This window comes from Melopsittacus undulatus, chromosome 6, assembly GCF_012275295.1.
Source record: "Melopsittacus undulatus isolate bMelUnd1 chromosome 6, bMelUnd1.mat.Z, whole genome shotgun sequence".
Taxonomy (NCBI): domain Eukaryota; kingdom Metazoa; phylum Chordata; class Aves; order Psittaciformes; family Psittaculidae; genus Melopsittacus; species Melopsittacus undulatus.
Genome location: NC_047532.1, coordinates 72,708,120 through 72,736,046, shown reverse-complemented (window position 1 = coordinate 72,736,046; position 27,927 = coordinate 72,708,120). Strand labels below are relative to the sequence as shown.

Below are 27,927 nucleotides of genomic sequence, written 5' to 3'. Positions count from 1 at the left end.
CCGCCGCCATGGACTACGGGGAAGGTGAGGGCGCACTCGTTAGAGCAAGCGTAGTGCCCGGCCGCTGCCACTGCTGCTGCCGCGGGCCCCGGCCGTGTCTCAAAATGGCAGCGGCCGCTTTGTTCCGCGCAGGACCCCCCCCTTCATCCACCCTCCTCCCCGCCGCCCCTCCCGGGTCGGGAGAGCGGCGGCCGGCGGCAGGAGGGCTGCGCGGGACGAGGGCCCTCCCGGGGGGCGGCGCGGGCGGGATGGGCTGCGCGGGAGGGGGTGGCCCTCGGCGGGGCGAGCGGTTGGGGAGGGCGGGAGGCGGGCGGGGGGAGGTAGGGGTGAGCTCCGTGAGGGGGTCGTGTCAGGAGACTGGAGATCCGACAGGAGAGAGAGCCGCCTCTTGGTGCGGCTCCCTGTCTCTCCCCTCCGGCTCTTGCTAAGAACTAAGTCATTCTCACTGACCCATCCTCTCCAGCTGAAGACAGAGATTGGAGATTCCCAGATACCCCCATGCATTGTGGTGTGAACATGCCCAGTGGGTCAGTCTCAGGTATGAGCTATAAATACGTCTAACCTGTAAAAAGAGTTGGGGCTAAACAGTCAGTGTTGACAAAAGCAAAACTAAAAAAAAAAATAAATTAAAAATTAAATAAAATATAATCAAACGGGTTATTAAAAGTACGTAATGTGGTTTGACTGAACATGTTGTTTTCTGGAGGAGTTATGACTGGCTGGGAGCGAGACTTGATTTTCATCTTGGGCATGTCAACATGAACTCCTGCGTGTTCCTAATCAAAATAGTGAGATCAAGGAGTGGGGAGGGGGAATACAGACTTTTCTCATGATTATGCTTTTTGCATAAATCAGTGTTCTCTTTTTTGTGGAAAAAGAAAAGCAAGTCTTATGGACTACTGTATTTGATTCTTACTGCTTCTGTTTTTCATATAGATGTGGAAAAGCAGAACTTGAAGCTGCTTGATATGTGGTTTGGGGTTTTTTTTGCCATTTTTGTTAAGTTTAACATAGCATATGAACATGAAATACTCATATTTCATATATGAAGCATTTTCACATGACTGTGAAATATATAGTTATATTTTATTTTAATATTTCATTCAAATATTTTAATATTTCATATGGAATATGATACAGGAGATGCTAGCTCTTTTTTTTATACTAACAAAAATACTACAATGATCCAACAAAAACAAATGCATATGTATTTGTAAGATTTATTAAGGTTATGAGTTAGTAAGACTCAAGAAATGTTTTGACCTCTCCTGCTAGGATGCAAGCAGATATTAAAAGGATATTAATATAAAAACTTGACCATAAGTTTCATTTACACATGTCATCAAATAAGTGTTTGCTGTTGTATCTCTTGATACTCTTGCAAACTGTTACACAGAAATAACAGACTGGCTTACAGATGCACCCTTGATTGGAGTATAATAATTTTAATGATACATTCCTTGAGTCTTAGCTTGCTGCTTTTTTTTGCTGATCATGTTATTTTGCATTTACTTTACTTCATAGCGAAATAAAAAAATGAATGCTGTGGCCTTGCTCTTTTAATCTTCTGTATTGATTCCTAATTAAATAGTCTCTAATTTTTTAGTACAAAAGGTTTTCCTTAAGTTGCAGTTTAAGTATCTTGTTGGAATATTCACTGTAGCCATTAAACAGAACTTGCTTTTCTGAGATCTCATGACAGTAGTATTAAAGTGAATCCAGGCTCATCGTGTGGGAAGTAACCAATCAAATGCATGTTGTACAGTTAGATTGTTCTTTTTGCATACCTCTGTAATAATAGTTTTCATTGTGATAATTAAGCTTTTTTAATATATAATTATTAAACCAGTTTAATTATGATGTATGCTGCTTAATGTCTCACATTAATGTTTATGCATTGTATGTATGTCAGTAAGGCACGCACAAAGCTTTGTCTTCCATTCTGTACAGTGGGCTAAAGGCTGTTTTGCAGGGGTCCAGTAGATGGCAATAGAGGATGGATGTTGAGAGTTTTCATCTGCCCATTTTTGAGTTGTTGGCACTGTTCTTCCTGTTGGAAACTTCTAGCCAGTGTGAAGCACTTTTTATTGGATGGCTGATGACTGCTGTAGTTCCACTCTTCCTTGCTGGTGGATGACTTGGTTTGAGACAGAGATGACATGGCCTGTAGAATAGATTCTGTTAATGTTAATAGCATGTTAATATTTTGATTACTGTAACTAGTGTCCTTTTAATCTAGAAGGGGAAAGGGCTTTTGCTGCTATTCCGAAAATTCATCTGCTTTGTTGGATTGTGTCCTTGTTTTGCATAGGATTCAATGATGTGTTAAAACTTTTCTAACTAATGACAAGTTTGTGACCTTAAAGCAGGCATGGTGTTCTTAAAAATGCAATATGCCTGGAAAAAATGTTGCTTACTATTACACAATGGATCCTTAAGCTTGTTGTGGTCATTGTGGATTCTGGTTACAAAATACAGGAAGTACAGCTTGATTCAAGCTGGTACTTTTTGTTTTTAAATTTTAAATATTATTTTGATTTTATTGAAGTTTCTTTCTTAATTTAATATTTATTAAATTAAAGATGCAAGACATTCGTTTCTTCTTAGCCTTTTCATATGCTCCACATGGAGAACGCTGTTGAAAATTATTTTGTTGCTTTGTGCTGTAAATACCATTTCAGCGTTTTCTGATCTGAATCTTTTAAATAGAATTCTTTGTACCAAAGGATTCTGAGTCTTATCTACTACATGTTTAACTTCCTAGTAGTCTTCCTAAGAAAAAAATTGAAAGATCTCTTTACCAGATATGGCTTTTTTTTTTTTCTTCCCCTGGAGGAATATGTCCATATTAATGTTCTAATATGTAAATTGAACTTGTCTTTTAGTGTCCCATTCTTTTTTATTTTAGAAATAATATATTTTTTTCTCCTTTGACACAACTCTTATCCCCTCTCTCTTACCCCAATACTTTTAAGTATGATCTTGAAATGAAAAATGAAATGATTCTTTGCAGTTCTGTTTCTGTAGTTTAACAGCTTGTTCATCCACACTCTTTATGGAAGAGCTATAGATACCAAAACCTGGTCTGTTCATTCAGCAAATTATTTTTTTCAGAAACTGCCAGTGTCTTAATCAGTTCAGAAATAAAGTTCAGGGGTAAATATGAACCACTTCTTTATATTCTTCTTTTTCCCTCTGTACTATTCATAGATATGCAGATACAATATTTCAGCAAAATTTTCTTTGATACGTAGTTGCTATTTAAACTTAAGTATTACACTTTTGAATTTTCTGTTCGAGACATTGTAGTACAATTCCTGGTGCTTTTTCTGTAGTGCTTAAGCACATGTTCTCTTAGCATGTGAAACAATTTCAGGTTTACTCTGAGTAGTTTGCACAGACAGGCAGCTTCTCTGTATCTCCACTGGTGGTGACTGCCAGAGCTAATGTAAGAGTGTGCAGGGAGCAGGCTACATGCAGAGGAAATTGTTCAGTGCAGATAAAGCCTTTTTAATGTCTATCTGTCTTGCTTTAGTTAGTAGAATATAAATCAGAAGTGTAAAAGAAGACACTATAAATGCATTTTTAGGTCTGTGGTTGGGAGGTTTGTCAACTAATAAGCTGTTTACCTTGAGTCTGTAATAGTTAAAGCTGTGTGAGTGATTAATATTCAGCTACCACATTCAAAAATTGAAATACTCTTATTTTGGTTCACCTAGGTGAATATTTACTGTCTGCTTGTACATTTCCCCCCTTTTTAGGATAAAGCCTATCTGGAGAACAGACTGTAGAGCAAAGAAAAGCTTAATTCCCAAATAAATGCTGCACTCCTTTATTTGAATGTGATATCTTTGTCAAGCTCTGGGCATGAAGTATAAAATTCATAAATATTCAGCAAAGTTTACAGCTGACAGAATGACTGAACCAGGAGGCCAGTGGTTGGAATGATAGGTTAACTGCTCAGCAATCTGAAACAGTTAAGGCAATAGTCAGAAGGAGTTCATAACATCACCTTTGTTAGGTCAGGTCAAAGATGTGTCTGTCCCACCTCACCAATATCCTGTATGTTGCTGTCTGTCTGTAGATGTGGAAGGAATAGTACAAGTACTCCTTTGGTATATTTATGTGTCTTCACTTGTTTGCAGCTTGGAGACTTCCTGAACCAGAGTTGTAGTCTTGTGTTCAGCATCCTTTGAATTTGTTAACAGTGGATTTATGCAATTTCTCTTGAATACATGTAAATTTTTAGTAATTTCTTGTCACAGAGCAGTTTCAGAGCTTAGTGTCTGTTCTGTGAAAAAGGATCCAATTAAGTTTTTAGCTTATTTTTTAGTTTCATTTGTTCCAGTTTCTTGTAATAGAAAATTATGCAAGTGATCAACCCTCTTCATTTCTCAGTATCTTTTGTGTCCCTGTTAAACCTTTTCAAATGTGAGTGTATTATAATTTGGTTAAATGCAGTGCAGTGGGTCTGGAAAGAATGAGTAAGTTCACTGTTAGGGAGGAAGTGGTGGTGTTCTAAAGGCAGTGGTTTAAGGATCTGGGGACTGGCCCAGCTTTACAGCAAGACTGCTGGAGTTAAATAACATGAATGTGGATGAGTAAGGAGAATGTTGAGCAAAAGTGGATGTCAGAAGTTAGCCTGTGACTGTAAAACATTTTAGTATTTGCTGTCATCGTAAAACTTTTAGACTAATAATTTCAAAGTGTGCTTAAAAGCTCTCTTTGGAAGAGTTCTTTTGTGTGTGAATGTTTTTGTTTGTTTTTTTTTTCCCACTGGTGAACTTCTGTTATATGAAGAGTACTGGTTGCTGTTCTGTTACAGTGTAGTTTACTACACTGTAATAGAATTGGGTTGCAGTGGCAGGGATCTTGGCAGTATGTTATGTTCCTCCTTGTTGAATGATTTGTTTCACCTCTTCAGCACTTAACCTAGTTACTTTTGTTCTATCTCAGGGTCTGTACATAATAAGGAGCAGGTGAAACAAAGGGTAAACTATTGGGTGCTTGCTGGTCAGGTATTTCAGTTTTCAGAATGTCAGTGTCTTTTGATTATATATACTGTATCATTAAAACAAAACAAACCCAAACAATCAAACCCTCTTTGGATCAGAGATTGACCATGGGATCATCTAACCTTAGTTTCTGTGAAACTGAATTTTATTGATTACCTTACTTTGCTGCAGAGTCTTTATTGTATGTTCAGAATATGCAAAGTTGTGATGTGACTTCCATATTCAAAGGTTTTTAGAAATATTTTAGATGGTTTTAGAAAGTATCTATAATCATTAGAAGGAAAAAAAAAGTCAGCAGATCTTACTTTGCTGGGGTTTTGTAGCATTCAGGCATGCTAAGGACTTCTGTGTAAAGCTGATACAGTCAGCTCCAATACAGAATGTGCATAATTCTTGCTGACAGATGTAAAAAAGTAAATTACAATTGCTGTCTGGCACTAACAAGAAGCTGGTACAAACATAAACTAGAATGTATACTCATTTTCATAAGTATGGTGATTTTCATGGAATGATATGCAGGGAATGACTGTGTTTCTTTAAACAGGAACACTTTCTTCTGACTTCAGGTGAGCTTATTGGCCTGTTATCTTCTGGAAAAGTCAGTGGTTTACAGTTGGAGATTTTGAAATATATAAATATTCTCTGGTTAGAGTGGACAAGTCTATGTGCTTTTGTTTTTATTCTTCCTGTGTTCACTGTGTTTTCCCTCTCTGCGTGACCTTTTCTGTGAGCCTTGACTTGCCAGGCTTTCTTTGTATTATACAAAAGTTATTGTTGTTTGGTACTGGAAAGCAGTTTTGGTCACTTGAATGACACGTGAAGTACAAATTGTGTTTGTTAAGGAAGACAGTGGATAATAATCATTAGGCATACCTGTGGCACTGTTTCAGTGTTCTGAATTGTGGTTAGTTAACCGGAACTTCTGCCTAGGACTTACAATGTTGAGAAAGAAGTTGGTTCTTTTACCAGGCTTCATTACCAGAAATAAAGATGTCATGCAGTGATATCAGTTTAGCTATGAAAGAACCAGCATCTTAGTGCAGTTAGTGAGCTGCAACTCAGTGCTGATTTGGGTGGATTTTTTTTGTGCTAGGTCAAGAAAATTCTTTTGTTTGACTATAGCCTACATATAGTCTGCACTGCAGCATGACAGCTTGTAATCTTGACCCAGAGTCTCTTAGTGTGGGTGAAGGTTTCTTGTGATGTTGGATAGTGAAAGCAGATGCCTGTGAGCTGTGTGTATTGTTAAAGGGTGGGAATGGTGTTAATTCTGCACTAACTTCTGACATAATCTATGTTGTGCTGCTTCATTTAATTCTCTTAAATTAACCTGTGTCTGAATTCCAGCTGATAGAACAATAATTGTGAGTTACCCACTACTGGGAAAAAGGATATGAACTTGACCTTGGTTAAGAGATGCTCAGATTATGCCAGACACACAGCTTCCCTACTGGCTTGCAACTGGCAGTTTTATATTTTGCTTGTAAACATTGTGAAGAATTTAAACTAGTTTACTTAATAAGACTTCTTGCTTGCTTTCTTTATAAACATTTTTCTGCTCTTTTTTTAGACATGGACCGTGATTATGGGCATGGAGGCTATGGTGGCCCACGATCCATGGACTCTTACCTTAACCAATCCTATGGGATGGAGAGTCATGGAGGTGGAGGCGGAGGAGGTGGTGGTGGTGGTAACAGGTAAAATAATCCCTCGATTGTCCCAAGAAATGATCAAATCCAATTTAAATTGAAACCATTGTCTTCTAACTTAAGTGTTCCTGAGGCATGTTGTTATGATTTTGTAGAAACACTTTCATTCTGAGTCTTCATCTTCAGTAAATACCGGCAAACACTAAAGTATAAGAGCTAGATTCTTGTTGTAATCAGCATTTTGTGGAAAAGTTTGACAGTGAAACAATGCGTCTTTCAATGAAAATTGGAAAAGCGTTCTTTTTCAGTAATGGCTGGCAATTTGTAACTGATTGGCCTGATGTACCATTTCTGACATAGCCAACTAGACCTGTCTGGTTTAGTGCCTTAGACTGAATCTATCAACATTCCGTTTTCAAGGAACATTTAGGGTATATGTTCTTTGGTTTGAATGTGCAGTGCTCAAATGATCTTGGTATTGAATCTGAAAGTCATGTCCAGATTATTTCATTGGAAGGTACTGATTATACTCAAAACAGTGTGCATGTTCTAGGCTGCTTTGTAAGATGGATTGGTCTCATAAATTCTGATGCAGTGGTTTTAAAGTTGCGTATTTAATTCTAGGATACTACTACTGTTGCTCTTTCAGATAAAAACAGTAGGGAGCAGCTGATTTGATTTAGGTCTTAATATTGTATTTCAGGAAGCATGCTTTTCAGAGTAGTGATTCTATCTTGGAGGAATTAAAATGTGAAGAAAACTTAGACAATCTGATGGTTTTCTTGTGTGCGCCCTTGAATTCTTGTTTGGCTGTAGCCAGACTACTGTATGATTCTTGTCTGTAGTCACTGTGGTGCCACTGGGCAAGGACAGTACTAAGTAGCGAGGCTGGAGAAGTGTTGTGTTTTGCTGCATGGTTCTGTTAAACTTTCTAGTTAAGTATAATTTGTTTAATGATGAACAACAAGATCAACTTAAAAGTCTGAGCAGAGATTCAGGAATGAGCTGTACCTACCATATAGTAATCTGCATATGATTGAGGTTGAATGACTATTTGAGCGCCAAAATGTTTCTTGCCATGTAACTTTAATATTGTGCATGGGCCGTATTTGTAGATAGTGTAATTTTCTGTGTAGCTTTGGGTCTTCTGAGAATAACATGTTCTAAAGTGAAGACATTCAGCTTACTGTAGATACTGTTATTAATTTGAGTCTCTTCTAGTTTATATTTTGTCAGTCAAGGGGTTGTCTTTCCCAGCTCCTACTGAATCACCCTATTTTAACCCTGCAGGGACACTAATGTGTTTCCCTTTTGAGTGGTTACAAATACTGATGATTTCTAGTCTGACAATCCTCCCCCTCTTCACCAGGCAAAGCAAACTCTGAGTCAGTAGCTAAAGATTTCAGCTCCTTATTACTCTATTCTGAAATTCCAAGGACTGTTTTCACATCTACTGTGCATGCGTTGGGTAGACTTTCAAAATCCTGAGTTGCTAATGGGCTATAAGTGAAAGAAGGATACACTGACAGTCACGGACTCTTTTGATTGGGAGACTGAATTTTATAGGGAAGATTTCCAAAAAGTGCAGATATGAATGGGAGAGCATGTGTATTTTTCCTTTAAAAATAGAACTGTGGGGTGTTTAAGACTCACATCTGTACCACTAAAAATACTATTTTCTTCCTCAGTTCAGAGCTAAGCCGCCTTTTAACTGCTGTTTAACTGTTAGAATATGAGGGCATGATTTTGAAGAAAGGAGAGCTTGACTAGCCTATGAATGTCTGCAGGTGGTTATTTTTGTGAGACTAGGGCTGGGCTCTAATGTTTTAGTATATGAATGTTGCTGAAAATTTTAAGTCAACAAAGTTCAGGCATACTGAACTTTAGAATTGTTCCTAGCAAAAATGGCTCAGATAGCTTTCTATCTGGTCATAGTGTGATTTGCCCAGCCCTAATCAAGATTTAAACAATAACACAATTGTACGGACCAGTATAGTAATAAATTGATTTTAGTTGATAAATGTCAACTGATAACTTGTCTTTTGAAATGTATAACATTAGTAAGCTTACTTTTTTTTCTCCTCACTGTGCAACTTTTCCAGGTTTGGACCTTATGAGTCTTACGACTCCGGGTCTTCTCTGGGTGGGCGAGATCTGTACAGATCTGGCTATGGTTATAATGAACCCGAACAAAGCCGCTTCGGAGGTAGTTATGGTGGTCGATTTGACAACTCCTACCGGAATAGCCTTGACTCTTTCGGAGGTAGAAACCAGGGCGGGTCTAGCTGGGAAGCACCTTACTCCCGTTCAAAATTGAGGCCTGGGTTTATGGAGGACAGAGGAAGAGAGAGTTACTCTTCCTACAGCAGTTTTTCTTCACCCCATATGAAGCCTGCACCTGTAGGCTCTCGGGGGAGAGGAACGCCTGCTTATCCTGAAAGTGGATTTGGAAGCAGAAACTATGATGCTTTTGGAGGACCATCAACAGGCAGAGGCCGAGGCCGAGGAGTAAGTACAGAATCTTTTCAGATTCTTTTCACTAGACACTCTTTTAAACCCTTTCAAGACCACTGCTTTAAAATGAATGCACTGTTCAGTACAGTGTGGGGCTTTTTGTCTAAGCAAACTGTCGTGGTTGACAATGTTGTTTACCCCCTTGAAGCTGTCTTTAAGTAGAACCCAGTCCCTCTTTCTGTTGAAAGTAATGAGTAACAGAAGACTAGTTGATAAGGTTTGTTAAATCTCTCCTTTTGTTTGAAAGGTGAAGATAATAGGTTTGGTCTAAAAGGGATTAAAAGGACTTGCATTTTTCCTTGTAAACACTAGCATCTTTGCTGCTGGTGGGGAAATTCTTGGATATTGTAAAAGTTTCTTTCAAAGTCTGTTGAAGTTTTGAGTAGGTTAAAGGTGCAATGTATAAGCAAAAAATAAAACCTAAGTTGTGAATACTAGAGTAGTTTTTGTTTCCTGTAAAGGAAAACGTTAGTTAATTCTTTAATATGTTGAACATGTGCTTTATCAAACATCAAGTCTTCTTTTTAACTTAATTCTTACACTGACTTGTGTGTTGGAAGGGTGATGGGGAGGAAATGGCAAAGGTGGGTGGTTGCAGTTACAGTGCTTCTTTCTGTCTCAAAATTAAAGCGTGGTTAAAGGGACACCATCAACTTGAAATCAGGTCCTTTCACAGAATTAAGATTAATTTCCAAATAATGTGCCTAGTCCTGTTAATGGTATTAATTTTGTTTTGAAGACTTATGTTCTAACTCCTTTTCAGTGGATTCCTTTCCAGTGTAGGATGTAAAAACTGTATGACCAAGAAACAGGAAGATTAACTGTACACAAAATAGTGGGTCACAGTTTGGAGTAATGCTTGATGTTAAATGGGCTGGGGAGGGGGAAGAATATAACAGAAAGAAATAAAAGAAATCTGGACAGAAGAATAATCTTTAAGTTGATGGTGTCCCTTTATCTTGGTTTTATAATCCCAATTATGATTGTTTCTAGCACAAAATGTTCAGTGAACACTTTTCTGCCTGTGCCTCTAGGTGTAACTTATCTTTTAAATTCTTAAGCACGCCATATTTCTTTGGAAAGCAATTCTTTAGTGTTCAGCTGTGCAACTTGTTTGTAGCTTGAAGTATAGAGGAAGGTTATTTTCACTGGGTCTTTTAAGTGCCTAATTGTGTGGTTTTGTTCCAGAAAGTCTCCTTCACAGCATTCTTGAGTACTCTAGTTGCCATATGAAAGTTTTAGCTCAGATTTGCACATGGCTGCTAGCTAGCATGTAGCATGGTATGAGAAATAGATTCTAACCTTTATGTTTCTCTGCTGGTGAAGCTGAAAGTATTAGGTTGTTAAGCTTGGATACCATCCTTTCAGAACTCATTTAGATATGAAAGTTTTGTGCAGTTACAACCAAGTAGCCTTATTTCTTTTTTGTTCTGCTTTTGAAATGTATCTCTTTAGTCTTTTATGTAATAGAATGTAAAGGCTAAACTACATGCTAGATGTAAAATGCATTGCACCTTTAATAGATAGACTGTTAAAACCCAGGAATTTAAATTATCCAAGTGCATACTTCATGTTAAATTTATGTGTATAGTGTAAATGTACATGTTAGGTAGTCCTGTAACTATCTCAACTAATAAAATAACATGGCGATCTTGTGCATGGACTCATTAAAAAGAGTTTCTGGTTTGGTACATTCTGTCATTTAAAATTTGCTTAAAAAAACAAATCATGCTTTTCACAAAGTATGTTGAAGTTATTTTTATGTTCTTTTAACTTTGATAGCGTAAAACTAATTCTCTTTTCATGTCAGTAGAAATATTTCTGCTTATCCAAGTCACCCATCCAGTCAGTGGGCGCTCTTCTGCCCTTTATTAATTCAGTAATTGTGTTAAAATTTAGTACGTTAGAGCTTTTGTAAACACTGCAGCCAGCTATATTCTCCCTCTTCAGATTACACAGTTATTCCATGCTTTCAGAGAGGTAGCTTTCATAAACAAGCATCCATAGCACTTTTAGAAATGTCCACAGGAATGCTACTAGGAATAGTAGAAGGGTTTTGTCTTTCAACTGAATTTTCATTTCTACTGCTGCCATGTTTTTGTATTGCTTCCTCCAGGCCAAGCTTTTACATATGAATTTACTGAATTCAGTGGAGAGATAAGTAAGAGAAAGAATGAGCTTCTGTCAATTAATCACTGTTCCACACTGGCCAATCTTCTTTACTTAATTTTTAAATCACTGCCAATCATTTGGCATAAAGAAGCTTTTTCTTTCTTTTTTTTTAGAACTTTATTTTTAATGGCTGCTCTCTAAAGTAGGTAGGTTAGCTCTGCTTTTTTTCCCAAAGGGAGAAGTCATTTATCTTCTGGGGAATCTGAAGAGAGGAGCCAAGGTATTAGGCTGAGATACAAACCCTGTTAGACATGTTAATTATCTGGACAATGGTTCTGAATAAGCAGAAACGCAGTTTATACATCTGTGTTCATTCTACTGGACAAACATTCATGAAGCTATTGCACAGTGCAACATTGAGCTGGGAGCTTATATTTCCCCTGCATTTTGCTCTAGAATGCAGATTTTACTTAGTTCACGGTTTTATTGTACCGAGTAAATGTTATATTTATATTGATTTAATATACTAATACCTTTCTCTGATTTAACAAATTTTCAGCATATGGGAGACTTTGGAGGAATGCACAGACCTGGAATTGTTGTTGACTATCACAACAAACCCAGTCCTGCAGCAGTTGCTGCAAGAGGAGTAAAAAGAAAAATGATACCACAGTCATATAACAAACCTGCTGGGACATTTGTCAAGAAGCCCAAAATGACAAAACCTATTTTGAAGCTGAGCCAGAAAAAATCTCCAAGTAAGTAACAAATGTCAAAATTCTTATATGTGCTGGTTGGTAATTCCACGAGTTTACTCTTCTACTGCAAAGATAATTTGCTGAATGAAATATAATATTTTGATGTATATATATATGTACTGCTGAAGACTATTTAATTCAGATTTAATAATGCTTCCTGGAGACATACATTCACTACAGAAAATCATTTCAGGTCTCAGATTGCCTTAAGTGATGATGCCTGACAAATATTAATGTGTGCCTTTGCATGAAGCTGGGCCCTGCTGCACAAATACTTTGATGTAAAATGTAGTGCATCAACTGCAATGCAGCTAAAATAAAAGTATAAGCTGTGTATGTAGAGGAGAGGGGAAGGGAGACAAACTGAGAACACAGTGAAAACTGCTACAGAATGATTTCTGAATGGTAAAGGGAGATTGTGCCTTCTTGTAAATGAAATGCCATAATAACGAGAAGAATTGGAAATACGATGGATACACTGGAAATACAAATTGCAAAGTATTAGTAGTGCTTGGTTTGTTTAGCCTCCCTAAAGATGTTCTACAGATCTAATTTTCATGTAGCAGGCAAAAAGGGAGAAAAGCAGCACTGAGATTGGAATAAATTACTTGATTTGAGGGTATTTCAACTTGAGTCTTAAATATTATAAATGTCATGTACAGTAGTTGGATTTTATTTTGGGGAGGGACTTCTAATACCCTCAGTAATTTGGATGTGAAGTGTTTTCTACAATTTGGTTTCAAATGACACATGAAACATGTTCAAAATTACTTTAGCTTGGAGCTTGCAAGGTAAAGGTACAGGCTGGGCAGAAACTTGCATGTGAAAATTGTAGTTACGCACTGTGTATTACAAAACTGTTCTCTTTAATTTCAAGACGACTAAAAGTTTCAGGCATTGGGTGTGTAGAACTTGTTCATCTGTTTTTTATGTAGGGAGTAATATTGCTGGACTTGCCAGCTTTGTTGTGATGAAATGGGTCTGTAAAATACACATCCAGGTATATCAAAGACGGGCATCTCAGAAGTCTTCCTTGTAGATCTTCTTCTTTCAGTACTTTTGTACTTTCTCCTTTTCTGAACTACCTTCAGACAGAGCAGTTCTAGTTTATTATGCTTCCCCTCACTGATTTCCACAATCCAGGGACCAATATGCTATTTAATATTGAAGTTACCTTTAAGAAGTGGAGTAGATGGTGCCTACTAGAATGCACTTTTAATCAACCTGTCCTGTGGAGACTGGGAGGAAGAAATTGTTGGGTGGCGTTACAGTTTTCTGAAACTTGAATTGAAAGATGCTCTAAGCAGTGTTGTGTATGTGAAAACTAAGTGGGTGACAAGTAACAGAAAATTGGATACAATTTCTATACAATATATGTGTGAAAATGTATCTCAAAATTATATTGTCCTCTCTATCATGGCTTTCCTGTTTTATGATGTTACATATAGATGGTTGCTTCTAGAAGACTGATTAGTTTACGTGCCTAAGGATAACTGAGTATATGTTTAGTATTATTACTAAAATATGGTAAATTGTAGATGTAGACCTATTCTTTTTCCTAAGTATCTTATTGCCTTAAAATGAACTGACAGTGGCAGCACTATCACATTATTTATTTCTTCCTTGCTTTGCTTATAGGCAGGAAGTCATCTTTCCAGGATTCTACAATAGAGGTAAAGGTTCACAGAATTGGAAAATGTTTGTGATTGTTTCAGCAGTTTGCACAATATACCTAAAGTTGAATAATCATTAAACTACAGTTATAAAAACTGAGCACTTAACTATACAAGTGTGTGCTAAATGTTTTCCTTCACTATTTTTAAATCTGTCTTATTTTGGTGGCAGTCTGAAATCCTTACTGATTTCTAGAGAAAGATACAGCTTGTGCACGTAGTCTGGAAAAGGAATTTTAATGTCTATTTGTAGACCCTACCTGTTCTTGTAATGCACAAAGAGCTGTCACATGAATACTTATGGTAAGACGTAAGACACATCAAGGAGAGGGGGGTGAATGAAAAAGGAACCAATGTTAACAGATGTTCTTTGCTAACTTCTGTTCTTTGAAGATTAGTTCTCGCATACAGAAAGGTCAGTTGTAGTGATATGTAGGAATGTGATCAATAAGCTAAGTGTCTGTATATATATCCTAGTTCCATGCTGAAAGACTGGGATGATATTTTCCTTTTTGAGTGGAGGTATTAATGTATTCTCAGCCAAGTATGTGAATGTCTGAATTGGAAGTCAGAGTATTTATGTGGAAGACAGAATTTCGTTTGTGAAACTAGTCCTCAAATGTTTTAAGGTGTTAAGGAGAAATGCATAGCTTGAAGTGTTTATACACAGAGTAACTAGATAATCAGTTCTGTTTCTTCTGTTTTATTTGATAATACAAGGCAAGTAGGAGATTACTGGAAACAATTAGCACTGTATTTTTCTGGATTTAGAATGGCATTGTTTTGTTGGGGCTTTTTTCTTAACAAGTTTATGGATTTGACTTTATTAGGAAATTGAAGTGGACACAAGTGGTGCAGTTGTTATATATGAAGACTTTACAAGAGATGCTTATGATCTTGGATATCAGACTTTTGGAGGTAAGTCAGTTTGCTTTGTCCAGTAAGGTATGATAGGTATTGTATTTGTGTGACTGATTAGATTTGGTAAGCCTGTATGTATGACCTCTAATTGTTACTAAATAGCATTACTTTCTTGTTTTTAGGAGTTTATACATGTAGGCCATGGAGAAGATGGCTATTTGTACCATCCATCCATCACTTTTTTTGTTCTTTACATGTTTATTTTCTGTTTTCTGATCGTCTCTGTATATTATTGTTTGAATTGTTTTTTTCTTAATGTAATGGTCTTCCATACTTACTGCCATTCCATTGCTTACATATTGGTAATCCCACCAGTTCTTCACCCATATCCTATTATTTATCCCACTAGCTGATCAACCTCACCCTTAAATTGTAGGTGAGTCATTTTTATAAGTGGATTTAGTTAACTTTGAGAGCTGCTCTCAGGAACACCTGGTCTCAGGTTGAAACTTAAAAAGCTAAGGTTTAGATTGGATATAAGGAAGAAATTCTTTACTGTTAGGGTGGTGAGGCACTGGAATGGGTTGCCCAGGGAGGTTGTGAATGCTCCATCCCTGGCAGTGTTCAAGGCCAGGCTGGATGAAGCCTTGGGTGGTATGGTTTAGTGTGAGGTGTCCTTGCCCATGGCAGGGGGGGGGGTGGAACTAGATGATCTTAAGGTCCTTTCCAACCCTAACTATTCTATAATTCTATGTGCAGTCTTAATGAAACAGGTTAATTATTAGTCTGCATAAAATCAGTTGATGTATCTATTTAGTTTACATTAAATCAGTTGAAGTGTACTAACTGTAGCAATTTCAAACAAGTGTACAAAGAAATCTAGTGTTAATGCTGAAACTGTCTTGGTCCCCTTTCCCTTTGTGAGCTGCCCTATTGCATGTGTAGTCTAATCTGGTGCTGAGGACTGTTGGAAGTTTGCAGCCATTTGATCAGAGTCTCTCTTGAAATACTGAAGTGGGAACCCCACTGTGGAGTCCTAGTTTATCTGTAGATTCAGGTCATCCATTTCTCAGCTTGTAACAGGATGGGCACTTGGGATTGTGAGCTTTAGGGGCAAGGCATAGGCCATTTCACTCCACAGAATGTCATACAGGTGCTTTTCACAACAGTAAAGTGAGATCCTTTGCATATTTCCATGAATGGTGGTAAGACACTAAATGAAACTTAAAGCCTGAAATCAGTAATGGGAATTGGCTCTATCTTTAGGATAGAAGTTTTTCTCCTGTCCAGATTAGAATAGTTTTTGAAACTCTACTACAAAATGAAAAGCCTTGGGATAATCAGGAATGGGGCAAAAGGTATCAGTCAGTGGAAATGTTCTCAGTACTTGGTGACACTTCTAAAGCCACAGAGCTTTTTGCGAGTCTTTTTTTGCATTATGCTCCTGTATGTTCCTTTCTGTCACAATTTGGATGGAAGCTGACCTCCCTTTTAAGGTAGAACTACACCCTTTTTTTTTCCTCCTCTAAAACTACTAGCCGAGTAATGTTCTGATTGTTTCCCTTTATCCATAGGGTTTTAAAATGGACATAGGAAAGGCATAAGTACACTTAGGCAAAAATCAATGTCCTTCTAAGTCTTTAATGTTGCAAAAGTAGTCATTTATTTGTTTGTACCCGCTCTGGCTCTTTCTTCCCTGGTTTATTTCTTCAACTCAAAATCCTTGGAACATCTTTCTGTGAAGTCTAGTGCTAGTGGGGAAACATAATAATATTGCTGAAGTTCAGGTTGGGTACCATACCTTAGTGAAACACTGCCTTGTCTTCTGTATGACACCCTTTGCTTTTTTAGAAACTGCCTTTTCAACAGAAGAGAATGGCTTTAGATACTTTCTTTTTATGTCAGGGGATTGTAGCAATGGTGCTCTAAAACCATGGAGAGTTTTGAGTGATGTGTTTCTCACCGTGCATCCCGAAGTACCCTTTTCTGGTCACTTCCTTGAAGAGGCCTCTAATAACTAGGCACAAGAGGATAGGGTTTGCTTAAACTCTGAATTCCCTTCATTTCATGAGTGCAATCTATAGTGTAACCCCTTAACTACTAAGTTAAGTTTAAATTGGTTGTCTTTAGAGGAGGAAACCAAACTGAAACTTCTATGACATTTAAATATGCCATTGAACCACTTCAGTACAGGGTCTTTCTCTGCATTCTAATGTGTTTCTGGAGGAGATAGGGAAGATCGAGACTCTTACTGGTTGGGGTTTTTTTTGTATGCAGTTATTTTCTGTGTTGTTTTGGTTTAGTTTCTTTTTTAACATAAAACTTCAAAACCTTTCTTCTGTATGTTAAGATGGCAAAGGAGAAGCTAAAAGTGAGGAAGAAGAAAAGCGCCGAATTGAGGCCAGAAGAGAGAAGCAGAGGCGTAGAAGGGAAAAGAACAGTGAAAAATATGGTGATGGATACAGGTTGGTGTTACCTTCTGTCTTGTGGGCAGTGTTTTTCTTCCCCTTTATCCTTCTGTTAGAATATGTCTTATTTCCTCAAAGCCACTTCGGACTATTTTTATCAAAATCAAACGTAATGAAGAAATGAGCAAAAAAAAAAAAAAAAAACCCAAAATCCAGAAACTAATCTAAACAAAAATATCTTGAACCAAAACCCAGCACCCAAATCCTGCGACTTAGAAGACTGGATGTTTCACTGGACCTCTGCTGTATCAGAAAATACAAAATACGCATTAGTGCACAGTTGAGCAGCAGATTAGAATGTTACTGCTTTTGAAGTATGTATTTCAGTTAAATATAAATTCATGCTGATTTAATAAGCTGTTAAAAATTATTCTGGTTCCCATTCCTATGTATGGTGAGCTGTTGTGTAGCAAAAGTAAGTAGATTGTTCCGTAACTTTTCTTAGTCTTTCCACAGCCAAGCAGGCTAATGGCCAGCACTGTGCAAAAGTCTTCTGTATCAGCGCAGTATATGATCATAGTGTTAATGCCATTGTACTAAGGTGGCCGTATTTCCTTTAAAAAGACTATATGGTTTTTAATTTTAAAATGAGCTTTAAGTGAATTGTTTTGATTATTTGTAGTTAGGGAATCGTGAACTGGGCTTGACTCTGAGAAGTCCTACGAAACGTGACACAAACTAGAGAGCTGTGATAGATAAACTCACAGAATAATGTGGCTTTTTAAATGGTTAACTTCTGATTTCAGCAGTTTTTGTCTTCTGCATAGATAATTCATCTGAGACTAGCCTCATTTATGTTTGGTTCTTATAGCAGTTACCCTTCATGTGAAATACTGCAGTTTTGCTTTTTCACTTGGGTTTCTTTAATGAATGTTGTGGGGTTCTTAAAGAGCCAAGGCTACATAGTGAGCGATTCCGATACCCTGAGTCTTGATACTTTAACATAAGAGCCTTGGCAGGCCTAAACTAAGTCAGTTGTCTTGTTATTCCTCTGTAACTTTCCATGTTTTCGTGCAGAGAATGATCCCTGCAAAGGTTGTAGTTTCCCACTGTATTTTTAGAGTAAGGTATTTAATCACAGTTATAACAAGTTGTAAACATTAGCTCTGTAAACGATAGTAACCTCTAGACTAACCAATTAGAACTTATTATTCAAGGCTGTTACATAAGGGAGTAAGAAGAAGTAAGAAGAGCACTGTTTCTAATAAAGTTTGGCAATCATTTGATCATATTGATCGTCCCTGCGTTGTCCGGGACTCCTGCATTGACAGAATGTTTTCCCTTTCCTTTTCTGATTAGGTTTGTCTAGTCTTCATAGTTTTGCTGAAAGAGGGAGGAATGTTTCTGTAATAATAATACTGTTTGCTGTTTTTTCTCTTGCTAGAATGGCATTTACTTGCTCATTTTGCAAGTTTCGAACATTTGAAGAGAAAGAAATTGAGGCACATCTGGACAGTGCAGCCCACCAGGAAACATTGGATCATATCCAGAAGCAAACCAAATTTGACAAAGTAGTGATGGAATTTCTTCATGTAAGACAACTGCTTTTTGATCAATATAATACTTTCACATTAAAATGTCCTTAAAAATTACCAGTGCTTAATTTATCATTGCAGATGACTTTTGGCGCAACACGTTATTAAAAGCTGAAGCAAATTCAGAGTCTGTAAAATAGCGTTACTTTGACAAAGTAATGCCTTAAGTTAAAGCAATTAATTGCTATTTATTACAGAGCTATTCTGTTTTAAGTATAGATTCCTATTGGAATATAAACCATCATACATCAAACATGCTAGAGCTTTTTTTATCCAACTCTCTGTAGGAGTGCATGGTGAATAAATTCAAGAAGACAGCTCTGCGTAAGCAGCAGACAAGTAACCAAACAGAAAATGCTCAAGCTGCTGAAAAAGATATAATGGAAGGTTAGTAATGGTTTTTATGTGAAAACGCATACTGTGGAGCTCTGCTTGTCCTTTTCTCCTTTCATTCTTCTTTGATAAAATCAAAATGATGAATTTTCACACCTTTTCTGTTACCTGGTGGGGGATTCCTTGCTTTGTTTCTGATACCATGTGGAATGTCAGCACAATGGGAGATGGCAAACCTTATTTATGTTTGCTGACCAGGTAGTGATGTCAGAAAGTAAGATAATGTTGTTCTAAGTACTTGGCAAACAGAATTATGTGGACATTGCTATCATCTTACTCAGTATAATGCATGAGGAGTGGCAACATGTGAATGCAGATAAATTGTGAGAGAGTGTGTAATAAAGCAGTAAGGTGATAATGGTCAAATATGATGGCAGGGGTCTGGATAGTGTGCATACAATAGTGGTTTTGAGGGACACTGACAAAAAAGGAGCTTGATTAATTTCTTGGCTACCTGAGATGCATCTTGGCCTGATTTTTTTTTTTTCCTTGCTTGCCCTACAGGCAGTTTTCTAGAGCATTTTGTATGTCCCTGCCTTCCTGTGCCATATCGTTCCACCTTATCCTTTGCTTGGGGGATTTCAAAGGATGTGCTAGAGCCATAGGAGACACTTGGTTGAGTACTTTACTTTAGGCAATAACTGTATTTGAATATTACTTTAATTGGAATTTAAATTCTAAAAACTACTTAAAAGCTGATACAGTTTGTATCTTAACAAACTTTCAAATCCTTTTGGAGTAGAATCCAAGAATAGTTAGGATTGAGAAGGACCTTAAGATCGTCTAGTTCCAACCCCCCTGCCATGGGCAGGGACACCTCACACTAAACCATATCACCCAAGGCTCTATCCAGCCTGGCTTTGAACACCATCAGGGATGGAGCATTCATAACTTCTCTGGGCAACCCATTCCAGTGCCTCACCACCCTAACAGTAAACAATTTCCTCCTTATATCCAATCTAAACTTCCCGTTTAACCCGTTACCCTTTGTCCTATTACTACAGTCCCTAATGAAGAGTCCCTCACCAGCATCCCTATAGGCCCCCTTCAGATACTGGAAGGCTGCTATGAGGTCTCCACGCAGCCTTCTCTTCTCCAGGCTGAACAGCTCTAACTTTCTCAGCCTGTCTTCATACAGGAAGTGCTCCAGTCCCCTGATCATCCTTGTGGCCTCCTCTGGACTTGTTCCAACAGTTCCATGTCCTTTTTTTGTTGACACCAGAACTGCACAGTACTCCAGGTGAGCTCTCACGAGAGCAGAGGGGCAGGATCACCTCCTTCAACCTGCTGGTTATGCTCCTTTTGATGCAGTTCTTTCCTTAAAAACTGGAGGGCCTGTTTGCTTTCCTGATCAAAATGTTTTGTTGGCATGGCAGTACTTAAAATTGCAAGAGGAATTGGATTCATGCACCTCCTGGTGGTGAGGGGAGGCAAGGAAATAAATTAGTTCTTACAGAGGGAAAGTAAATTCAACTGCTTTCATGAAGCTCATTGTTTCTTGTGTCAAAATGTGTATTATTAAGGATAATAGTTATTGTTGATTTTTTTAATAGATGGCTTTTTATAGTTTAAATAGTTCAATTTGATTGTTGTATGATTTTAATTTCCCTCTTTAGACAGGTAGGAGTTCATATAATCACAGACAGCAAACATAATGCCTGAGTCCTATATATAGTCTGGAGAGGAGCTGGAGTATCCAAGTGCAAAACCTTCTCCTTTAGCATTGCTTTCAGAGAGCCTAGTTTTGATGCCTGAATTTAGATGAACATTCCCATGTGGTTCAGTTTGTGTTTAACAACTGAGAGCTCTGATTTTATAGTACAAAAACTCTTCTGCTTACCTAGGATAACAAAACATTTTGTGTTAATTTGTTGAATCTTCTTTGGCAGGGGTTACTGCTGATGACCATATGATGAAAGTTGAGACTGTTCACTGCAGTGCTTGCAGTGTGTATGTTCCTGCATTACACAGTTCTGTTCAGCAGCACTTAAAATCTCCTGATCACACAAAAGGAAAACAAGTAAGATATGACGCTTTTTAAAGGCAAGCATTATCTAATAGGAGGGGAGAAGTGTTAATGGCACTCAGTGCAAGTAAATTCTAAGTTCTTCTTGGTATTGTTCTCTAGAAAGCTCGAATGTCCTTGTTACACTTTGTAAACATAATGACCATGAATTCAGATTTGTATGACAGTTGTAATAAGAGTATGGTAATTGTTCACTGTAAAAATTGTTTCCTAGGCCTACAGAGAACAAATAAAAAGAGAGAGTGTTCTTACAGCCACTAGCATCTTGAATAATCCTATAGTCAAGGCACGATACGAGCTATATGTGAAGGTAAGACTCCAACAGGAAAAAACATAATCAATAATGTTTACCATACCACTATTTCCTCCATCTTGGTAAGAGTTTAACCTCAGTGATCTGTCTTCTGGTTTTGCCTGCTAGGTAGCTCACAGGTCAAACATTCTGGTAACTTACTTTGCGAGTTTCAGATTGTTGTCTCAGGTAATTTCAAATTGTTTGCAGCCAAAATTGGATTTAACAGCTTTTGGTTTAACATTTGTATTTATATCTAGTAATTTTTTAATTAGATGCTCTTATTAAGAAAATCAAGCTTAAAGAAAGCATCAGCAGTATCTATAACTGTGTACATAATACTAACTGTGGAGCACAAACCACTTTACAGGTGAGTCAGGCTTTATATGTAGAAGCAAAGGCTCCAGTATGTGGTTTTGTACTAAAGAGCAGTGCACACACTACTCAGCTACTTTGTATTCTGTAGAATTTCTAGGATACGTGGGAGTAAACAAAAGATGAAAGCTTACAGCAGTTTGTCGTGATCAGAAAATTTAAAAGGCATGCAGTGTATGTTGCAGGTACATGGCCTAAGAAACAAATGTGAATTTTATCAAAATGTGGGTTTCTTTCTGTTGGCCAGCAAAGTGACTTTTTCCGTAGTACCATTGTTAGCTATTTCTGGTAGTTACTATTAATGGGTTTGTAAGTTTGTCTGTGCCCAAACAATAGACTCTTTCAGACAAAGCAGTAACTGTGTTGTAGAAATATGGCAAGGTGCAAGCCTGTGCAGAAGTCAGTTGTGACTTAAAGCACCAAAGTAGTCATGTCCTGCAAAATTATGTATGGTCTGAAACTGATCCACACATGCAACAACTATTCTGTATCTGTTCAGAAAAGGTAACAAATGACCAGATAGCACAGCCTGGAATGTGTGTGATATTTCCAGTCGTCCCTTCTGGTGTTCCTTAGGGCCTGGTATGACTGTGTGCATTATCCCGTACAGCCCCCTAGTGGGGCACTGGTAAATGGGGAATGGAAACGGCCATTTGTCAGTTGGAAAACTGAGAATGCCTTTACAAAGAAACCACTGGCAAAGCTGGTTTTCCCTGGAGAAATTGATTCTTTACTTTTAATATGCTTTCAGCAGCACCTGCTCAGCGAGATGTATCTGGCTTCTGGTTATGCAAATCCCTGTCATCCTCATCCAAATGTGTAATTAAATGCAGACTGAAGGAGTCCAGTTCTGTTATACAGCATATGATGAAAAGGAGCATGTGGTGCATGCATTTGGTGCCTGCAGTCTTCAAGGAAAGTAGGAAATCCTTGTTACAGCTGAAAATAGCTTGCTTTGAGGTGAAGGGCAGACTGGCTTGGGGAAACAAGGCTCCCTACCTCCCAACCAAACCCAAACAAAACAGCCACCCCCAAAATAAACCCAGACTCACCCAAACCCAACATTTGTTTGGAAAGTGTTGTCTATCCTGCATAAGTAGTATAAAAGGAAGAAATTCAGAGCAGGGAAGACTTGTGAGGCTGTTGCATAGAGTTGTACCAGATTGCAGGAGCAGGTCATCAACATCAGAAATGCCTTTGAGAAAAGGAGAACAAAATTGCAGGTCAGTAACTCCTGATTTTTATTTTTTTTAATGCATCCATATTAACATGGTTTCACATGAGCAAAGAAGATGAAAGATTTTTCTACTGAAAATTACTCTGTGCATATTGGGAAATTTCTTATTTGAACGTGTGGCCTAGAAGAGGTGCATATCCCAGATGAAGTTGAATTAGGGGAAGCTCTGATTCTGTTGAGGCAGAAGCCCTGTGTTTTAGAACTGAGAGTTAGTAGTCCTTCATCTCTACCACAACCAGTATTTTAAGCCCACCTTCCCCCATTGTGGTTTTGTGTGAAAAATTCTGCTTAAGTCATTTCAATTGCCTCACAAATCTGCCAAGTAACTGCTTGGAGAATGACTATTGAATGTAATTTAGGCTGGCTGACTATCAATTTTGAGAATATATGCTGTGTGTAGTATTGCATGAGACTTCTCAAGGTTGAAGGGTCTGGCTTATGTTTGACTGAAAGGGAAGGAGTAGATCATGACTTCTGGTCTGAAGTAAGCCAATTGATAAGCAGTAACAACTGCTGTTTTCCTTGGGACACCCTGGCCACTTAATTTGAATAAAATGCCATTCTACCTGTCATTTATTCCTTTACCCAATGCTTAATGGAAAACCTTTTCAGCTCTTTAATTGTCCCTGTTCCACAGGTTGTTTGCTCCACATGGTGGTGGTTGTGTGTGCAAAAGGAAAGCAGCCATTTTTAATGAGCTTACAGCTTGGAATGTAGTGTTCTAGAAACACTTAACTAATGTTTTTTCTTTAACTACATGCTTCTAGTTTGCGCTGTGAGAAGGAAAGCAGAGATACGAAATATTTTCATATTTAACCACTTAATTATGAAGTTCTTAAAAATGGTAAACGTGCAGGTCATGTTCACTGAAAATGGAAGGATTTCTATGGAATTAGCCTAAGATAATCACTTGGTTTTTGCTTTTTTTCAAGTCAGTTACAGTTTGTCTAATCTCCGTGACAGACAGCATTAGTAAATTTGATGATGTGGCTTTAGTGGAGCTCCTGGTCTTTTATAAATATTATGATATTTGTTACCCTTAGGGTCAGTGATTAGAGTTAGGAACAGAAAGGGAAAAAAAACAAGTTTCCTGAAAACTACTGTGCCAGAGCTGAGGATTCCAGTTGTCAAGCCTTGCACATAATCTTTATGATCCTTATGGTGACCATCTTTTACACTCAGTCCATTATTTTTCCCCCCAGTTCCTATATTTGAAAATCCAATTCAGTGCTTCAGTTAACAGCATATTGTTTGCATCCTGTCCTTTGCATGAAAGGAACCTTTACTCTTAATCTCTTCTTTGGTATCTTCTTCATCAGGTATTTTAATCAAAGCTCTTCAAAAGTTTTTTCTTACCTTGGCCATTCTGTTAAAGAGCCCTCTGTTTTCCCAGTGTTGGTCTTGAATGGTATCCTTTTATGCTTTCAATGTACTCTTTGTATGGTTAGGTGTTTTTAAAAGTTCTTCACTTCTTATTCTCTTCCATCCATATTGTAAAAAGTGGAGGAAATGTACTACAACCCACCTGTTAACCAGTCTGAAACAATAATCTTAGAAGATCTGTGAACCTGTAGCAACTCCATTTATAGTAAGGAGGAAAAAAATCATCTTGTTTCTCAGTCAAAATGTTATCGCTTGATGAAGTCATGACTCTTTCTAATTTTGGCCATTTAGAACTTCCTGTATAGATTGATGTCTATGATTAGAAGCTGCTTGGATGTTGCTCAAGAGAAACACCATGGAGTTTGACATTTTTTAACACATGATCAGCTAGTCCTGGGATATAGTATATTAGTGAAGCCATTCAGAAGTTTGACAGTTAGGTAGATGGAGTTTGGCATTTTTTGGGGTCAAGTTTGTAAGACATTTTATAAATAGATATAGAGAGGTTTCTGAGGATATACAAATTCCAAAGCTTTGGTTGTAAATACCAGTTCACAGTCTTAAGTTTTCTCTGCAGTTTAAATATTCTAGAGACAAGGAACCCAAAGAACACATCTGTGGGGAGTAAACTACTTATCTGCTTGTGTTTTTGTGCTTTGTAGGCATTGTAAAGTCTTTCTGCAGCAGTTCAGTGGTCTGCCTGTGTTCTTGGCTTCTTTTTTTGTTTTGTTGTTTTTTAAAGCCATCTGGGAAGATGGGACCAGTGTGGCTGTCAGAATCAACTAGCATTAAAATTGACTCTGCATCCTGTGCTGGATGCCTCTGATGCTACATCACTGGAAAAGAGCTCAGTCGTTAGTGTCTTCCCCTTGAGGACAGTAACTTTTTCCTTAGTTTGAGTACTTGAAACATGCGTTTTTCTCAGAAAAAAATAGTTAGGAAAAGCAACCTTATTCTTTTTGTTATTATTGCGTAGAGGCGTGTTCAGGCTGAAGTAGTGTGCTGAATCCAGTTCTGCTACGTTAGTCATACTGTCTTCACAGGAGTGAAATGTAGCAATTTCCTGTAGTTTGTCCTAAAGAATCAGGGACAGTTAGAAGTCATCTGTAGGAGTGTGCAAGTAGTCCTTTTAAAATTGCATTCTTTAGCTAGAGTTCAACATTGTGCCTAATTTAGACATGAGAGGATTTGAATCTTTCCTTTTGTATCAGACCTGTAAAAGGGCTTCTGATCTCTTTGTGAATCGTTTATAAAGGCCACCTTTTTGTTTTCTTTTGCTCTTCCCTCTGTAAGTTCTACTGGTGAACGCATCTTTGAAGCTGACCAGGTGAAGCTGTCTTAACTCAGTAGTCAGTTTATTTCTGTCTGGCTTCTGAAATCCTTGTTTCAGTACCCAAATGGGATTTACAGTATTTGGCTAAACCTCATAGAAATGGCATCACAAGCTTTTCAGTCAGGGGTCTTTCACACTTCTGTCCAAAAAAGAAAGTACCTTTTTTGGGGAGTTGCACTAATCCTTACTGAATTAAGGTTTGGATGCTGCCTTTTTGTTATTTCACAATGCTTTCTGCTGATATTGGAATTGAAGTGGTTTGGGCAATAATTTTTTTTCATGTGTTTTTTTTTTTTTAAATGGTCTGCAGAGCTAGCAAATATTTTTGGTATTTCACTGCTGGAGTCTGTAGCTATTCAGTGAAATAGTCTTTGGTGTTCTATAGACACATAGTGCTAGACAGTCATAGTGGATCATCTAAAAGCACCATGAGCTTTAAATGAGATGGCGCTTTTCTTGTTTTCATGGGGCTCATATAAGTTATGATACCAGCTTTCTGTGTACTTGACCTTTACCTGTGAGAGTCTACTTCTAATCTCTGAGGATCTACCTCTAAAAAAGCCAAGTTTAGTATCTTAAAGAAGTTTAAATGTTACCTTATTCATGAGGTTTACATGTGGCAGCTGTGTCTTTGATTAGGCTATTAGCTAATTGGGCTCAAGAACTGTAAAATGTAACTGAAGCAAAAATATTTAAAGCAAACAAAAGACAAATGGTCTAGTATTTCTTTTTTTATTTTTCACCTCCTTTAGATGATATTCTTGAAATCCCAAGCCTCATGTAGCTGGTGTGATCTGTTCAGATCAGACTTGCTCTGTAAGCTGTTTAAACATGAAAGGAGCTTTAGTGAAGGAACTCTTCTATACTTCATGTAGTAATTCTTTATTGTTCATTGATAAATCATAGTTCTTAAATATTGGAAACAAGGGAAAGCTGAGGTATGTCTTGAACTGAATTACTGTAGGAAATAATGAAAATATGAAAATAGAGTATTTAAAATACTATCTGTGAAATCTGCTTGATAATTTGTCTAGATCAGCAAATTAATCTCAGGCTAGTCAGTCTAGTTAATTCAGAATTTCTGTTTGCTGAAGTTTGCCTCTTTTGATGGAATTATTCAGAGTGAATAAGGATTATGGAAAAGGAAAAGCAGGACTAAACTCTTCAGATTTGATTTGAATTGGGGAGAAAAAGGAAGCAGTTACAGTTCTTCATAAAAACATGTTGAAATTTAACCATGTAATTTTAATTGACTGTTCAAGTTAGACTGGAGTTTGTGTGTAGCATACTTTGGCTTTTTCTCAGTGCCATTTCTGCTTTCATTACAACAGTTTATTGGGATCCCAATGAAGTGTTTCTGATTTTTAAATCAAATCTATTTTTATTTTCTTGGAGGGAAAAAACCTCAAAACCAACCGACCAAAACACCGAAAAACTCTTAAAAAGCTGTATAAAATACCACAGCATTTCTTAGTGGCTGACTTTTTCATTCATTGAAACAATGAGTAGTATTTTATATTTCAAATAAATACGAAAATATTTTCCATCTTCTGCTTCAGGGTGAAAATCCTTTTGAAGTGAATGATCAGGCTCCAGAGCAGCAGACAGAAGAAGAGGAGAAAGCTGATGAACCAGCTGAGGCCGAAGAAGAAGAGGAGGAAGAAGAGGAAGAAGAAAATGAAGAACAAACTGACTTCACTTTAGACCACACTGAAGATAACTAAATGCAAGAAAATTAAACTATATTAGGGGGGGCAAAACAGCTTTTTATTTCTGCTCTAAGAGGGCTCAGACTTTTTAATAGTCTCCAATGAAGTTGTTGAAGATTCCCCACCATATGCATGCATTCCATTCCATGGAGAACTTGTTTATGTAATTCCTCTATTTCTGATTTTGTTTCAAACAAAGTCAAGATTATTTTAATTGAGCTTTTTGTAGAAAACTGACTGTTAAAGCTGATTAAAACATTGTGTTGTATATTTTTTTAAGCATCCTATTTTTTCGGTGTGTGTACTGAAAGTTGGGTATAATAATTTTTGGTCTAATCAGTTGACAAGAAAGGTGGGTCTGTGGGGTAAATATATTATATGCCCTATGGCATAAGCTCATTATTTACCTCTTAGTACAGAATGAGTAACTTCAGAAATTGTGCTGTTGAGTGTGGCTGTTTTGGGGACTGCATTGCACTCTGTATAATAGAGTATGTGTTATAATATGCCTTGTAGCTTTTTTGTGATACGATGTACCAATTTGTAGCAATAAAACACTTAAGAAATGTTACTGCTTAAAGTATCCCTAGTTCA

At 37.5% G+C, this 27,927-nt stretch overlaps 1 protein-coding gene across 1 annotated transcript; it reads left to right on the top strand.

Moving 5' to 3' along the window:
* Positions 1-27,916, top strand: ZNF326 (zinc finger protein 326). Its single transcript, XM_034063670.1, has 13 exons — positions 1-24; positions 464-538; positions 6,586-6,712; positions 8,767-9,172; positions 11,850-12,048; positions 13,687-13,721; positions 14,552-14,639; positions 16,933-17,047; positions 18,435-18,582; positions 18,873-18,972; positions 20,868-20,998; positions 21,219-21,314; positions 27,184-27,916. The coding sequence occupies exons 1-13, from the start codon at positions 9-11 to the stop codon at positions 27,346-27,348; spliced, it is 1,701 nt and encodes a 566-aa protein (XP_033919561.1). The 5' UTR covers positions 1-8; the 3' UTR covers positions 27,349-27,916.
* The last annotated feature ends 11 nt before the right edge of the window (positions 27,917-27,927 follow it).

Coding starts and splice junctions, on each gene's coding strand:
- ZNF326 (XM_034063670.1), top strand. Junction 17,048..18,434: donor AAATATGGTGATGGATACAG/GTTGGTGTTACC, acceptor TTCTCTTGCTAG/AATGGCATTTACTTGCTCAT. Junction 20,999..21,218: donor ATCACACAAAAGGAAAACAA/GTAAGATATGAC, acceptor ATTGTTTCCTAG/GCCTACAGAGAACAAATAAA.